Source organism: Chenopodium album, chromosome 21 (assembly GCF_948465745.1).
Source record: "Chenopodium album chromosome 21, dcCheAlbu1.1, whole genome shotgun sequence".
Lineage (NCBI taxonomy): Eukaryota > Viridiplantae > Streptophyta > Magnoliopsida > Caryophyllales > Amaranthaceae > Chenopodium > Chenopodium album.
In genome coordinates this window covers 30319228-30335364 of record NC_137854.1, presented here as the reverse complement: position 1 = coordinate 30335364, position 16137 = coordinate 30319228, and the positions used below count along the sequence as shown (strand labels likewise).

Below are 16137 nucleotides of genomic sequence, written 5' to 3'. Positions count from 1 at the left end.
CTGCGTGCCCATTATGCTGTAGCCAATTTCATTTACTCAAGTTGTAAGCTGACTTATGTACAAAGCAAAAGACTATTAGCTAAGAACTCTCATATAAATGCACACAGAAATATGTTTCATTTGGATTATATCATTAAGCTGCAAGCCAACCAATACAATACCCCCCAATGCATGTGCTTATTAAGTCTCTTCAATAATAAACATCCCAGCATTTGGTGCCTATCTCTCTGCAAGCTTGCAGCATTGCCTTCAGTCATCGCCCCACTCATCGCCCCGACTTGCTTTTTTAACAATTTCCTCCGTGGTGGTGCCAATGACATCATTAGCCTTCTTAACATCAACAGATGAGTACCGATCAGATTGATCCTGCGTTAAAGATAGATTGATATATAATCACTGTATTCGTATCTAATAAGTCGTTTTTGAAAAGCAGTGCCACATGGTTTAGTCATTCACTCTCTCGTGTCTATAGTTTGTTTATTTTATACATAGATACGACAAAATTAGCTCAGAATATACCTTCAATATGATTTATTAGAATTTGTTAAATATATCCGGCTGCACCGTACACGCAACCCAAGGTTAATTTTTGCTCTTCATTTGATGATTATATGAAAAACAATCATCAAAATGAGAACAAAATACTCATGGGTGTATGGTGCCGGCCTGCCGGGTGTGTATAACAATCTCTCTGCTGCACATACGCTGCTGCACATTCTAATTCATTAATCCAACATGCAATTATGAAAATCCATAAAGTATATTGGCTTAAGTGTATCACATCATAGTAGCAAATTAGAATATTTAAAATCTACTCCATATATTTGTTTGCAAATAGAATTAAGACTGTTATATTGAGGTTTTTTAACAAAAGGATATTAAATGAATTTCTTACCTTATAAACAATACCTAGTTTCTCTAACTTGTCAATAGCATCATCTACATCAAAGTCACATTGTTCGTTAAATTGCTCTAATATCAGCTCCTCACATTTCCGGTCAAGGTCCTGTTTCAACATTCCATATTCAAGTTGAATTAACCAACAAGGTCGTAAATTTATACAAATGATTCTAAAAAAATGTAATCATTCTATAATGAGAATGATTCTTACATCACAGGTAAATTTCCCATACTTCATCAACACGAAGAATGCAATAATAACCTCTTTAACCTGTACAAACAACAAAAACCTTTAAAATCTGGGAATATCTATATGGAGTTAAATAATCGACAACAGAAAGCTACAATTTGTATCAATATGAGTTAATAATCGTCCACAGAAAGCTTATCTGTAATTTGAGTCCACAACTTACTTCTTGTTTCAGAACATTATCACATAGATGAAGTAGAGTGCCTCTTCCACTGTCTAGTTGTTTGTCATACATGGACTGGGTGATTAAATTATGATAGTCACTCAAATTTGCCTGAAACCTGAGAGCATTAAACCAGAAATGAATGTCAAACAAGAGTAGAAGATATCCACATATTGAAGAAATTTTTAGATAAGGAAGACTATTTCCTTGAGAGTAAAAAAATAACACCAAGTATTAATAGGGTTAAAAATCGCAACCACTTGGTGCTCTTATTGAATAGAATATATACATTAAGATTCAGAGGAAGTACTTAACGTGAAATATATCTTAGCACAATAACAAACCACCGCGGAGCCGACAGTAGCCAACACTTTCAGATTAGCTGTAGTCTGGCAGAGCTGGGTTATTACCGTCACCTGATAATACAGCACAGTTTGTTTGGTTGAGCAATCTACAAAGCTAACAAGTGCACGATAGCTCACTATTTTAAAACAATCATCTTTTAAATTACTTAAGGCAAATTTGGCAATGATGTATCCACATTTTGAAAGACACAAAGTAATGGTTAAACACTTAAATTTTACACCTTAAACCATCAAATTCAAATATGGCATATTACTTATAAAAAGGAAGAAGTTACCAGTCCAATGGCAGCTGAAACAAGGAGTTTAAACCAGTCATATGAAGTTAATCCTGGACTCTTCTTTTCGGGCTTCAAAAAAAAAAAAAAAAGTGATATTGTAAGAAGGCATAAAATATAATATATGACTCAAAACAAGAAAAAGAAGTGTTTTGAACATACAAGAACAATTTCCATGTCAGCCATGGGTATGTGTTTGAAGTGCTTTACATAAATTGCTCTTCCGTCTTCAGTTGATTTCAATCTGCAGGGTTTCTACACGTTAGAAATTATAAGAAATATTCTCTGCAGGTTATAAGAAAGCAGGTTTTCAGTCTTCAAGAAGGTATGCATCACTTGTGTTTTCATATTCTCAAGAATCATGGCTAAAGAGGATTCTTTAACAGATGACATACCCTGTTTCAAACAAATTCTATCCTTTAAATCAACAGATTTATTAGAATGTGACCTCGATACACTTCACTATAGTTGAACCAAACACATACTCATTCATTGCCTCCAAAAAAATCATCCCCTCAAATGTTGGCAAAATTAAACACAGGATTCTGAAGAAAAATTTACCTGTATATTATAATAATCTTCTCGAAGGTTGGCTCTTGGATTGTTGTTTTACTGAGTAGGTTGCAAGGACTGAGAAAAAGCAGAATGTCAAAAAAAGTCAACGCAACAAATATGTGAAATAGATGCAATTATCTATCACTCTATTTAGCAACCAGGTTAGCCTTAGGCCAACAGATTATGCTTATTAAAGGCAGAGAGAAAATGTATCCCTCCCTCTCCTTCCCTTTTCTTTCCCCAATCCTTTACCCAAACAAGACAATTTTTTATTTGTCCTCCTCCCTTTCTCTTCTCTTCTTTTCCTTCCATTTATTTCTATCCAAACAAAGTGTTTATGTAACTCATTCATATTTTAAGTTGAGATCTGGTAAGTATGGAAACAAGCAGGTTTTACTTTGATGTTTCTCTCAAGTAAAAATTGCTTCCATTAATGACTTTAATGTAAGATGAAAAACTCCTAAGCATGTAAATTACGATTGAAAAGGCATGGATTTTCACATGTTCTAATGCCAAAGAACTTCAGTAGATTTAGTGACAAAAGTAAAATAATACTTGTATTCACTAGTGCCCTATCAGCAAAAGAGGAATATGAGTCTCATTCAAACCTGAGATTCATATTCTGAATACGAATCCTTTCAATTAATAAGCTGTGTTCATCACCACCATCATCATCACCCTCATCATTTTCATCATTTTCTGTGACTAAAACTTCGTGCAGTTCTTCATTTTTCACATGTTTTCTTCTCTTTCTTGAGAATAACTTAGTCAGACTGCACCAAAACACATCCAAAAATAACAGGTTTTAAAGTAAGGATATTATTTCAACAAGTAATCTGCTCCAAATAATTATAATAAAACCAAGTGAATAGCAGGGGGAGATAGATAGATAGATTTAGGGTCAAATGAGAAGTCCCTTAAAATGAGAAGGATGTGAAGGATTTTATGTGCATAATTTTTATAGTTATGCGCATATTTTTTGAACTAAATGTGCAAAATAATTTGACTTTAATATATTTTGCATAATTAGTGAATTTTTTGAGCATAATGTTTTTGTTTTTCCATTTATCGTATATACTGTACCATGTTCTTAATCCAACACCTATATATGAAATACTAGTTTAGTAGTATGTGTTCTTATTTTTTTCAAACATCAATGCATATTCTTATAGTTGATTGTGCATAATCTTTATATAGAATACGCATAATCTTCAAACAATATGTGCTTATAAAATGTTTGGCCAAAAAAGCACGATAAACAATGAAAACTAATCTTAAGCAGAACCTGCAATATACGAACACAATAATTCCATCAAAAATGTCAATGACTGCCTATTTCACACACAGATCGCCACATGTATCTTCTTATAATATTATAACTCACTAATTATGTGCAGATTGTTGTAATCATCAATTTTTCAATCAATTAAATAAAAATTCTGTGATAAAGAAAATACAGCACACCATAATTTTAAGAGAAAGAGAAGAGAGAGAGAAGAAGAAGAGTAGTGTCAAATTAAAGCGAACGATTTAGGACGAAATTGGTTGATTAATGGAAAAGTGTGAATTAGTGGGAGTAAAGAGATCAATCTAAAGTTCTATAATTTGCTGGTGATATTCGGTCGAGTTTGGTGAGGGAGATGAAGTACGGAGATGTTTTTTGTTTTAAATATTAGCTGCTAGATTGTTTTGTATGAATGGCTAAGATTTCTTCTCATCCTTCTTATTTTAATATCCATCTCATTGGATCCTAACCCTAACCATATATATATATATATATATATATATATATATATATATATATATATATATAGGGAATTGCTAGAATAAGAAATGAGAAAATGAGAAAACCAATAATCCCTTGACACATCATCATGGTTTAAAATTCAAATTTCCTCCTCTTTTTATTTTTAACTTTCTCATATTTTTACAATGACATGTGTTAGGATATTATTAGCTTTCTCATTTTCTCATTTCTCATTGTAGCAAATCCCTATATATATATATATATATATATATATATATATATATATATATATATATATATATGGAGAGGCTCATGTGAGAACACCTCTCTTATGTGAGAAAACTTTATATGTGAGAACACATCTATGTTCTAATATGTTAAGGTAGATGTTCTAAAAATAAATTAAACCCATCATCTTCAACCTCAACATTCTCTCTCCTCTCTTCACCAACACTATCCAATCGTTAGTTCCTCTATCACCACCACCGCCTATTTCATAACCTTTATACCGTCACCTCCACCACCATCACTCTTTCTCTTCTCCCCGAAATCATGGCCAACACTCTCTCTCCTCTTCACGATAACCACCATCACCACATGCTCAAGAATTTCATGTGTATTGTATCAACTTTTGAACAATTCTAGTCAAGAATTCAAGTTGTGAAGCTTAATCAAAGGTAAACCAAGCTTAATTGACAGTTTAATATGTGAAATCAAAAAATTTTCATCCAAATCAATCAAATTGGGCGAATTATAGATTTTGAAATTTCAAGGAATTTTAATTGAATATAAGAAACTAAACAACAATTCATATGTTTTTGTTACCTTGGCAATCAAGAATAAACTGATTTCGAATCAATTGGTTGTAAAAATTGAATCTCAATTCGTGTTCTATATTAACGAATTATGTTCTAAAAAAATCAAGTATGTTCTAAAAACTGTTACATATGTTCTAAAATATATTGCATGTGTTCTAAAAAATATTGCATATATGTTCAGATTTGTTTTTGAGTTGAGTATCATGTTCCAATTAAACTATATTTTGAAAAGCTAAGTTTTTTTCTATAAACTACTACATATGTTAAGAATTATTGAGTCTAGGTTCTAAATTTCTTGGCATTTTGTTCTAAACGCTATGCTACAGAAAGTTAAGTATGATGTTTTAAATTTTTACTCACATGTTCTAATTTTTAAATCAGATGTTCTAAATTATTACTCATATGTTCTAAATTTTAATTTGAGACATATGTTCTAAATTTTTACTCGTATGTTCTAAATTTTTACTCACATGTTCTAAATTTAAAATCAGTTCTCATATAAGTATGAATTCTCACATATGAAGCTATTCTCACCGGATCCCTCCCCTATATATATATATAAAAGAAAGGAGAACAGAACTATTCTGCCTTATTGTGATACATGTAGCTGCAACGTTTACTTACAAGTCAATCAAATCTACCATAACCATATAGCAGCCGTTCTGCTCTTTCTTTCTTTCTTTTTTACTAATTTCAGCAACTAGTAGAAAGTACAGGAACAGAGGACAAGATGTCCTTGTAACTTAAAAAAAGCAGATTACAGACCCAATATCCCCAAATAAGTAACTAAACTCACCCCACTGCTTTAGCCCACATAGAAGCCCTATCCCACAGCAAATCAGCACTCAAAGTGGTTCCTTTGAAAATTACCACAGAATCATTATAAGAGCATTAAACTTCTGGAGTAATGTCTAGAAAAAGTTGAAAAAATAAACTTCACTTGAACGTTGAACCTTAGGGCAAAGCCACCCAATAAAGTGCATTGCTGAGCATTGTCATTGAGAATATGGCAAAGAAAAGTTTGGCCAACCCCAAGTTAAAATCGACCAATAGGGTGCACTTTCACATTGAGAACATGGCAAAGGAAAATGTTGGCTGTAGGAAAAATGAACTCCAGCTAACACAGTATGAGTGCGCATCATGTCTACTTCTGACATAAAAAGACATTGTACTATAATCATTTCATTTTATTCCTTCCATCACCAACACTGGGTCATACCAAACCATAGATAGCATTATAACAACATAAAATACGAATTGCTTTTTAAATTAGTAACCACCTCAGATAAAATTTGACAAATGTGTGAGAAGTCAATAATGAATCCATACGCTTAGAGCTCTTAATAGCTAACTTTCATGACACATTTAAAGTTCTTTTACAAATGCCAAAAATTACTTTTTACAATAACAGTTTGGACATTCAAGTGTGGCAGTATTAGCTTGGTATTAGATGTTCAATTATAAGAGGTACCAACACAATTTTATTCACAGATAAGAACATCAATGAGAAGTGAATTGAGTGACTGACACTGAATCAGAAATTTTTATTATATTTTTATTTTTTTTTTTAGAGTAAGTTCATTAATGACCCGCTTGATAGAATTTAGACCCTTAAGTTGGAATGAGAGAAGACAACAAAATCAGCAACATTGCAGTTTATTTATTTACTTGGGACTTACCCAGTCATTCTCAAGAAGCCTTGCGCAATTCGTGAAATAAGAGCATCGATTTTCCATTGAACAAAGTAACCAGTCTTTCGATCCATTCCAAAACCACGCCGAAAAATTATGTACTGCAAAAAGTTAATTAGCTAGATGAATATCTAAAAGGAAACAAGAAATACACTTAATAAACCCTGTAGGCATTTTAAAAAGAAAAAAAAAATGTGTATTACCTTTTCTTCATATGACAACTCACATTTACGTAATTGAACAAAATACTATCAAGTATCAACAATGCCAAAACATGGCTCTTCAGTTATATATTCATCTATTACAACATGATATACCACATTTGACCCTTGAACTTTTTACTTCAAATAAAATTTCTATCATCATTTGTTAGTAAAATGATCAAAGATAGTTTTATGAAAGATTTTGAAAAATGTAGAGTACAACTTTTGCCCTTCTAATCGAAGCAGGATTATATCAAATCACTGATGAAATATAAATGTCAAATGACATTGTTAATAAAAAATAAAAAGAAATGTATTACTTTGTACTTCGTATTTTATAACACAACCAGACTAACTCCACACTCATTCTGGGAAATAACAAACACAATTAAAAAGACATCTTTATAATGGTATTTCTCAAACAAAAGATATAGGTTAAATATTGCTGATCTCACTTTTGAAAAGAAATAGAAATAACAAAAACAAGGTAACCCTTTATCATTTTTTGACCCTTTTTGTTAATATCTTAAGCAAGCTGATATACTCTGAGAAAAAGAATGGCCTGAGAAAGGGAATCAAACAAACAGAGTTGGGTCTGGATATTTTTTTGGCAAACTCCTATATCTTCTCATTAGATATATATGCATTCTCCATAGTTTTCACAATTCTCAAGGTTCATGAAGGTCTCTGGTCTGTTTCCAAAAAAAAAAATAATAAAATAAAAAAAATGAAGGTCTCTGGTCAAAAATTCTACACGGATAAGAGCTTCATAGCATTATAATCTGCCTTGAGCTGAAAAGATTTCCAACTTTGACCTTTTTTGACATTCTGCTCTTATCTGTGTAGAATATTAGACAGAAACCTTTTCAGCTGCTACTACTGCTGCTGCTCCTACTTCCCCTCAAAGTGTCCTACACAAGACATCTACACCAAAAACACAAAAGATGTAATGATGAGAAAGCCCAGAACCACCTCCTAAGCCTCCCTTCTAACTGAGCTAAAACACACAAAAGAAAGACACCCCAAAACTCAGCTCCTCCAGTCCTCCACCTAGGACAAAAAGCATCCAAGAAATTTTATCAACTTACTCAAAAATCAAGCTTAAATTGCACACCCCTACAACAAACATCCACCAAGACAAGAGCCAACAAAGCCGCTTCTAATATTTGTCTATCCCCAACAAAATCACTTTGTCAGTAAAATTTGTGCAAGATAAGGTAACATTCAGTAGTACAGTTAGAGAGAACTGAACCTCATAAACAATAGTATGCTGAGTAAGTGACCCAGAATCTTGTACTATAAATCTATAATAGACCATTAGTTCTTTAGAGCAAGTCACACTTATCTCTGTTAGTAGCCCTTCTCCCCACATAACTCTATTATTTAAATAACAATACCTTCATAGTAAAAATGTTAGGAAATTCCAATTCCAAAGTTTTTTTTTATAAACACTTTTACAGAATTTTGGTGGGATAAATCAATATGGAATGTTAATATCTATTCCACCTCTCTCTTTTATTCTTTCAAATTATAGATGCAGAAATTGATGGTTTGATGTTTTCTTTCATGCAACCTTTTTAATCATCCAAAAAGGCCAATCTTCATATAGCTAAGACTCGTATTGGGAACATTGTCATTTCCGTTTTATGTTTTACTATTTGGAACTTGCAAGTTCCATAGCAATCTTCAGTACAAATTGTTTTAGCTATGATTTGGAATATTTCAAAGGAGCAAAACAATGTACTCCCTCTATTTTAAACGTTCGACTCACTTTCTAATTGGGAATGTTTCAATATGTTTGACTCACTTGTACTTTATTACATTTTTGGCAAACCCCTTTTAATAACTTACCCTATACTACTTACACCTTTTCACTCTCTCTCTCTCTCTCTCTCTATATATATATATATATATATATATATATATATATATATATATATTACTCTATCTCTCTTACTTTATACACCTTTATTATACTTAAATATCTTGGGTTGATCATTCAGAAGAATGGTGACATTGACCAAGACGTGACCTACAAAATTAAGTCGGGGTGGCTTAAATGGAGAGCGGTCACGGGAGTGTAATGTGACTGAAGCATTCCTTACAATTCAAGGAGAAATTCGATAGTACCGTCATAAGTCCAGTAAATCTCTATGGTACAAAAAGTTGGGCTCTCAAGAAGGAGCACATTAAAAAGATGGAGGTTATGAAAATGCGCATGTTAAGATGGACGTACGAGAACACTCTAAGAGATGGAATCAGAAATGAAGTTATTCGCAGAAAAGTGGATGTCGCAATAATTGCACACAAAGTAAGGGAAAATCGTCTACGTTGGTTCGGGCATGTAAGATGGAGGTGGAGTGGAAGAAGTAAGATCATGGAGAGGTTAAACGAGGTAAAGGGAGATTGAAAATGGCTTGGTTGGAAAGAGTTAGGAAGGATATGAAGCATATAGATTTGCATGAGAATGAGGTGTTTGATCGTAAGGGATGGAGGCCGAAGATATTTGTGGATGATTATACGGAATAATTACTTTTGGTTCATGTAGCCGACCCTACTTATGGGATGAAGGCTTTGATTGATTGATGCATTGTATGTAAACTGGAAAGTAAGGAGTTCACCTTTCTATTAACTTATTAATTGTAACAAACCAACACATAAGCTCAGCCATCCTCCACACCAAATGACCACAAAATTAATGACGTAAATTACTAATAGAGTTGTTTATTTGATAAACAATAGCCAGCCATATAAACTTTTAAAGAGCTTAATTCTATTAGTATCATAGTATGTGTCAAGGAGTGAAAAAAGAAAGTTATTTTTGCTATGTACCTGGTTAGCAAAGTGGGGAAGGTTATCTTGGGGATGCTTGGCAAAAAACCTCTTCAAAAGTGTTGTGTCTAGCTACAGAATGAACAATCCAGTGGTTAGGAAAAATGAACACCACGATAAGACAAATCGAACCAAATAGAATATATGAATAGCAAAAGAAGATAACTGACAACCAAAGATCATAGTTCAATTAAATAGTTTTGTCCATATGCAACTACAACATGAAAGAAACCTATATTTCTTTTGAATTTAGTCTCAAAATGACATGGAAGATGTAATATATTATGCAACGTCTAGGTACGTAATCTATTACAAAGCACTTGTGAATATTAATGAGAGCATTGACTACACAAACCTTAGCTTCATCAACTTTGATTGGAAGATTTAGACAATAATTCTCAGATGCAGCAACTTCAAACTCCTCATTTGTCACCATCTTGAAATTGCTTTTTTCCAACATCTTGAAAGACAAAGTGTAAATACTTGTCAGGAAAGGATTGTAATATTATTTTTTTACTTCAAGAAAAAACAAGTAGTCTTTATGTGATAAGCTAGATTGATCCTAGTATTTCGAATTACAAATCCGGTCCCTATGGACACACCACTTTTTATTGTCCCTTTCTCCTACAATAACTACTAGAAAAGATAAAAAATTATAAAATGTATAACTAACCCTATTAAGTTAGGGTTTGTTTGACACTGTTTTTTTGTTTTTAGTTTCCAGTCTTTTTGAAAACAAAAAACCAAAAACAAGAAACAAGAAAAAGGTGTTTCCACTTTTCTGTTGTCAGTTTTCATAATTATCATGGTTTTAATAAATTTAACTAATTTTTGATTCATAATGTGACATATATCATATGAATTTAAAGACAAACCAAAAAAACAGAAAACCAAAGTGATGCCAAACGAACCTTTACCAAATGATGCTAACTTTATATTCTATTTTTTATAACTATTGAACTAGTTGACATATATGACTATCAATTTCTTTGTCAACACTACATAACCCATTGAACTAGTTGACATATAATAACTATATGCTATATCTATTTGGGTTTTGTTGCAAAAAGGATCTAAAATGAATTGAAATGTCATTGCCTGAATTACACTTTAGTTACTAGCTAATGCATCAGCTGAGAAATTAAGAATTGTATGTAGTCACTTAAGCTATGGCTCAACAAAAATAATTCAACATATTTAGTGTGAATAAGGCAAAGGCAGTTTGATCAATTTGGAACTTTTAAATTGAAATTCTGCCAAAGGTAGTGAGATAAATGCACATGCATCACAAGACATTTTTGTTTTCAATAAAGTTATACAGTGTTTTTTATTTTATCCAAAATTACTTTAATTATTGTCAAATTATCCAAAATAAGATAACATAATGTTGCAAAATGACAGTAAAAGTTATTCAAGACTCGTCATATTTGATGATTTTTTAATTTTTTTTTTTTTAAAGCATGACCAATTAGCTTGTTTAAAACAAATAACTGTCGTAGCCAATAATTAACCTGCCAAAATAAAGGTTGTAAGAAGACTTAAAACTTTACACAAGTGTATGGTTAAATTGTATAAAACTCCCTACGTGTTACATTGTATTGCATAATTACATTTGACATTATAACTAACAATACTGGATGGCGATATAACAAAAATAAGGAGAGTGCTTACTCATAAAGAAAAAATATGAAAGAAAGCTTCTTAAAAAGGAAAGTGTACATTTATTTTTTACAGCCAAAAAAAAAGTGCACAAAGTGATACACGACACAGAGAATACTATAATTAATTTCCCTTCATAGGAGCAATAGATGGAGATCTTTAAAGGTTATAAAAGTAGTAGACTGTAGACGATATATTGTAGATTTGTAGTTGAGCTCAAGCAGTCATACAGTATAATAACACTTTCCCGTCACCTTCATCTCAATAACCATTACAGAATAATACATAGTAATAAAAATTTAATAAGATCAAGTTTGCAAGATTATAAGGGGCTTCGAAAATGTAGGTGATCAGTGCCAATGGGCAATGGTAGAAGATAAGTAAAGGCAATGTTGACTAGACCTGATTAATGAAATTCAGAGGCTAATCCTTTCAGAGGCCAGCCAGTGATACCAAAGAAACGTCTACAGCAAGTTTTGTGATAATTTATGGAGCGAAGGGAAAGGGAGGGAGGGATGAAGTTTGCTTCCATTTCTTCCCAATTCTGGAAGGAGTTGGTTAATTAGAAGGGGAATCAGGGTTGCAATGGCTTATTTGAAACAATTCTATTTTTTTTTTTTTTTTGAAAACTATAATTCCATCTTAGATGGAATTTCAATGAATTTGATCCCTGGAAATTCTTTCACCCCTCTTCACCAATAAAATTCTAATAGAGGAAAAAATATCTCTTACTTTTCCCCTTCTAATTTTCCAAATTATGTCATGAACTTGATCTCAAACACACTACAATCCATGCACGTCCATGAAGGTCACTTTTTCTTGGTTAGAGACTAGGAAACTCCAAAAATAAATAGATAAATAAATCACATCATTGTCCCTAAATTAATATTGTTATCTTGGATTTCTTCTTCAAAAAAATAAAATAAAATACTAACATCAACGGAAGCTGAGATTAACTTTTTTTTTTTTTCCCCTCTTTGTAATATAATAACCACCTTCAGGTAGACCCAAACAAACTCATACGTTATTCATTTTTAAAATTGCTCATTACAATACAAGAGTTAAATATTTCTAAGCAATAAAATTGGGTTATTGATTATGTGTTTCTAATTTTCCTATTCCTATTGGAAATCATGCTTTCACATTTCTACCTTCATACGACAGCTTTTCTATTCTTATTGAAAATTATGCATTAGAATTTCTGCCTCTCTATGATTGCATTACCTGTTTCAGTTGACATGGTAATAGACACATCACAAAACAAGTGCATGTATTTTAATTAATTTGGTAAAGAAAGTATTGAGTTGAAATCAGCAAGGTAATACCTTAAATAATAGAGCAAGAAACTTCTCCTCAACTAATTCAATTTTATCTTCAGGAAAATTGCACTCTTCCAATTTGCGAGCTCCAGCAACCGGTTCAAAAAGTTTGAATAATTGCTATCATTTCAAAAATCAAGCACATATTCATCCAGCTGTTAATCAAAATTATCATACAAAGCATAAGCTACACCTTAATTGAGCAAATTACGCCATAAAAATTACCATCAGCTCTTCAAATTGTATAAGGTACCAAGCTCGAATCGTGTAGTCAACTCTATTACAAAATGTTAAGAATTCTGCCCTCTCCGACTCACTTTCTGCCAAAAGATTAACAAAAATATCAAACATAATTTCTCCATTCAATCCTATAATATAGAAGAAATTTTTTTCCAACTTTTAACAAACTTACAAACCTCAAGTTGCCTCCAAAACCCCATCTTACGCTTTTAGCAATCCTAAATGGCTAAACACTTCATCCTTAATACATTGTACTTACTCCCCTTGTTTCTATTTTACATCCCTATTTTGAGTATGTTCATTTGTCACAGATTTTACCATAAATATCACTAATAATATAAGGCGAATCGAACCATACCTCAAACAGCTATGTCTTAGAAAATAATTCATAATATTTTATCAAATTGTGAATAACAGCGAGATTCTCAAACAAATGTGAATAAAAAATAATTTTTTTTTTTAAAAAAAAAAAAAACAAAGGATGTAAAAACTTTCCTAAATTAAACTTTCCATACATCATATTTATCAAAATTTATACAGCAGAAACCAATTAATATCACATTGTACCCTTTTTTTAATTGCATCATAGTTATCTACAATTATACAACAGAAACTAATAACCCTGTACGAAGTATTAACGACTTTTCTCAATTATATATTTATATTATAGTATATCATCTTCTCCCCTTTCTAACCTTAACAGCTGCTTCAATTCCTAATTTTCTCATGATATTCATGAATCTATCTGAAAATCTTCTCTAAAAGTAATAGAGAAAAAGCTGAATTCGCCATGGAAATAACGACAAAATAAGTTTTGCATAAAATAAAATAAATTTATTGTTGAATACTTATGCTTGTATTTAGAAGTGTCAAAAACTAAGTTGAACGGACTAAATTAACCTGAAAGTGAGTCAAACCAGAATTCAACCTTCATGGATTAGCATGACTCAAACTTGAATTATACTCGAACCCGAATTAGACCAAAAACCGACCTAATGACCCGAATTGACACCTTTAAGGTGACTTGTATTAACGTCTTGCTCACTAATACAACTACACAAGTAAGACAAGTATGAGGGTATTATAAGAATTTTCGAGAATAAATACAACTAAATTAGCCCCAAAACGTAGTCTAATTGAGTAATGGCCAAATTGACTTCATAAGTTAGTTTTAATTGTAGCAAATTAACGCCGAAACTTTAAGTGTAATTAACCACTACAAACAACTAATACAACTGCTAACATGTGCTACTAGCTCCCAAAACTAATTGCTCGAAAACAATACACAAAACAAAATTCAACTTTAAGTGAAATATGAAAATGAAATTAAGCTTAAAAGAAATTGCAAAAACCCAAAAGAATTGAGAAAAAAAAAAAGAAAACATTACCAATGAGTTGGGTTAAACCATGAATTAACTTGGGCTTAAAAATGGGAATTACAGACTCACGGTCTAATCGAATGAATTCCTTCTTCTTCTTCATTTCTTCAAACACACAAGTCAATGAACACAAAACTTGTGCAGTAAACTAAACCCAAAACCACAATTATTAATTTGTATTTGGTTGAGAAATTAAATGAAAAAAAATTTAAAAAATATATACAAGAGAGTGAGAGACGTGGAGTGATATTGAGTGATGGAGAAATCGGGAAGCAAAGATGAGATAAAAAAATTGGATGAAATCAATTTTGGCAGTTACAGTCAGCTGTGGTCTCTTACAATATTCCAGAATTTTGCACATGGAAAATGAAGTCAATTTTCTTGGCCCCACATTCTTAATTTGTTTGTCTTCCTACAATGACATTTTAAAACTATTGTCTTTCATTAATTTATTTCACTGAAAAATATCTCATGCTATGCGGATGAGGTTTGATGAGATCGGGTCGATTCGATTTTTAGAGTTGGTTTATGTTAAATTATTATGTCCACGCGAGTCGAAATCTGAATTAGAATTTTTCAAGTCGATTTCTAATCGGATAGGATCAGGTGTGGTTTTGACACCTCATTTACTCCCGTTGTATTTTTATACTCCGAACTTCTCTATTTTCTTTTATCTCCTTTCTATAATTTTTTTTGGAAAATTTGTCAAAATTAAGCAAACCTTTATTCGGTCTTCCCAAAATAAGCAAACTTATTGGTTAACTCAAAATAGATTGATATTAAAGGGTGTTTTCTTTAAATAGGTCAGATGACCTACAATCTTCTCAACAATTTTTAATTTTCAAAAAACATTATTATTTCAATTAATTAAAAAAAAAAAACCCTACCCCCGTTGCAGATGTGCCCTCGCCACTCCTTACCCCATCCCCTATATGATGGGCGCCCTACTAGTGTGCCAGCTACAACACCACTACATCACTGCACGTCAACCATCGTCCACTCCCCCGACACCCCCCTTCCCCCAACCGGCGCCTGTAGGAGTTTATAGGTACTACGCAGCGGAAATAACATGAATCATATTCATACAGTACCTAATCCAAGGATCTAATGCATAACACATAAAGAACAAATAATTGTACCTTTGAAGCGTGATTCCACGTGCGATCGAGCAAGAACAAAGGGAGATAAAGAACCCCAAGCGTGATTCCTCTACTTGGTCCACGGGCACAAGTTAAACCTCCACTAATGCTAGTTAGTCGTGACTGAACGCTTCAATCAACCTTCAACGGAGAGGAGAGACATACTAACCAAGAACCACCACGATAACCACCATACGTGCCACCAAGGAGTGGCCGGCCGTACGGACGTGAGGGGAGGATGAGGGCCGTGAGTTGGAGAGAGAATTAGGGTTTTGGGATTGGTTGCATTGATGTCAAAATTCATAGTGTGTGAATTATGACTGCTTACTTCAAACCCTAGGCATGGATCTTATTTATAGATCACATCTCTAAATAAGAGCCCATGTCAAAAGCCCAAAACCCTTATCCTAAACACACTACTCTAGCCCAACACTCTACATGGTATGTCATAATCTCATGAGGCCCATTAATGGGCCTCTTACTTGTTTAACCCAATACCCTTGTGTGTGACCAATATAGGATCCATTCTAAAGGGCTTTGGGCTATTTAACTAACCCAAAGATCAATTATCATATCTAGCACCAGATATTGACGACCCAATA

The 16137-nt window shown here is 32.5% G+C and overlaps 1 protein-coding gene across 1 annotated transcript; it reads right to left on the bottom strand.

The window, feature by feature from the left end:
• Positions 1–75: 75 nt before the first annotated feature.
• Positions 76–14674, bottom strand: LOC145600132 (uncharacterized). Its single transcript, XM_081656026.1, has 15 exons — positions 14406–14674; positions 13003–13097; positions 12784–12897; positions 10155–10259; positions 9800–9871; positions 6753–6865; positions 3117–3281; positions 2515–2583; positions 2116–2197; positions 1954–2025; positions 1629–1729; positions 1314–1431; positions 1112–1171; positions 896–1006; positions 76–366 (listed from the first exon to the last, which is right to left on the bottom strand). The coding sequence occupies exons 1-15, from the start codon at positions 14497–14499 to the stop codon at positions 250–252; spliced, it is 1488 nt and encodes a 495-aa protein (XP_081512152.1). The 5' UTR covers positions 14500–14674; the 3' UTR covers positions 76–249.
• Positions 14675–16137: the final 1463 nt, after the last annotated feature.

Excerpts from the sequence above, each read along its gene's own strand:
- LOC145600132 (XM_081656026.1), bottom strand. The coding sequence starts at position 14,499 with ATGAAGAAGAAGAAGGAATTCATTCGATTAGACCGTGAGTCTGTAATT. Across the intron at positions 13,098-14,405 it reads TGGTTTAACCCAACTCATTG|AAAGTGAGTCGGAGAGGGCA; the intron begins GTAATGTTTTCT and ends ATCTTTTGGCAG. Across the intron at positions 1,432-1,628 it reads TGTGCTAAGATATATTTCAC|GTTTCAGGCAAATTTGAGTG; the intron begins GTTAAGTACTTC and ends TAATGCTCTCAG.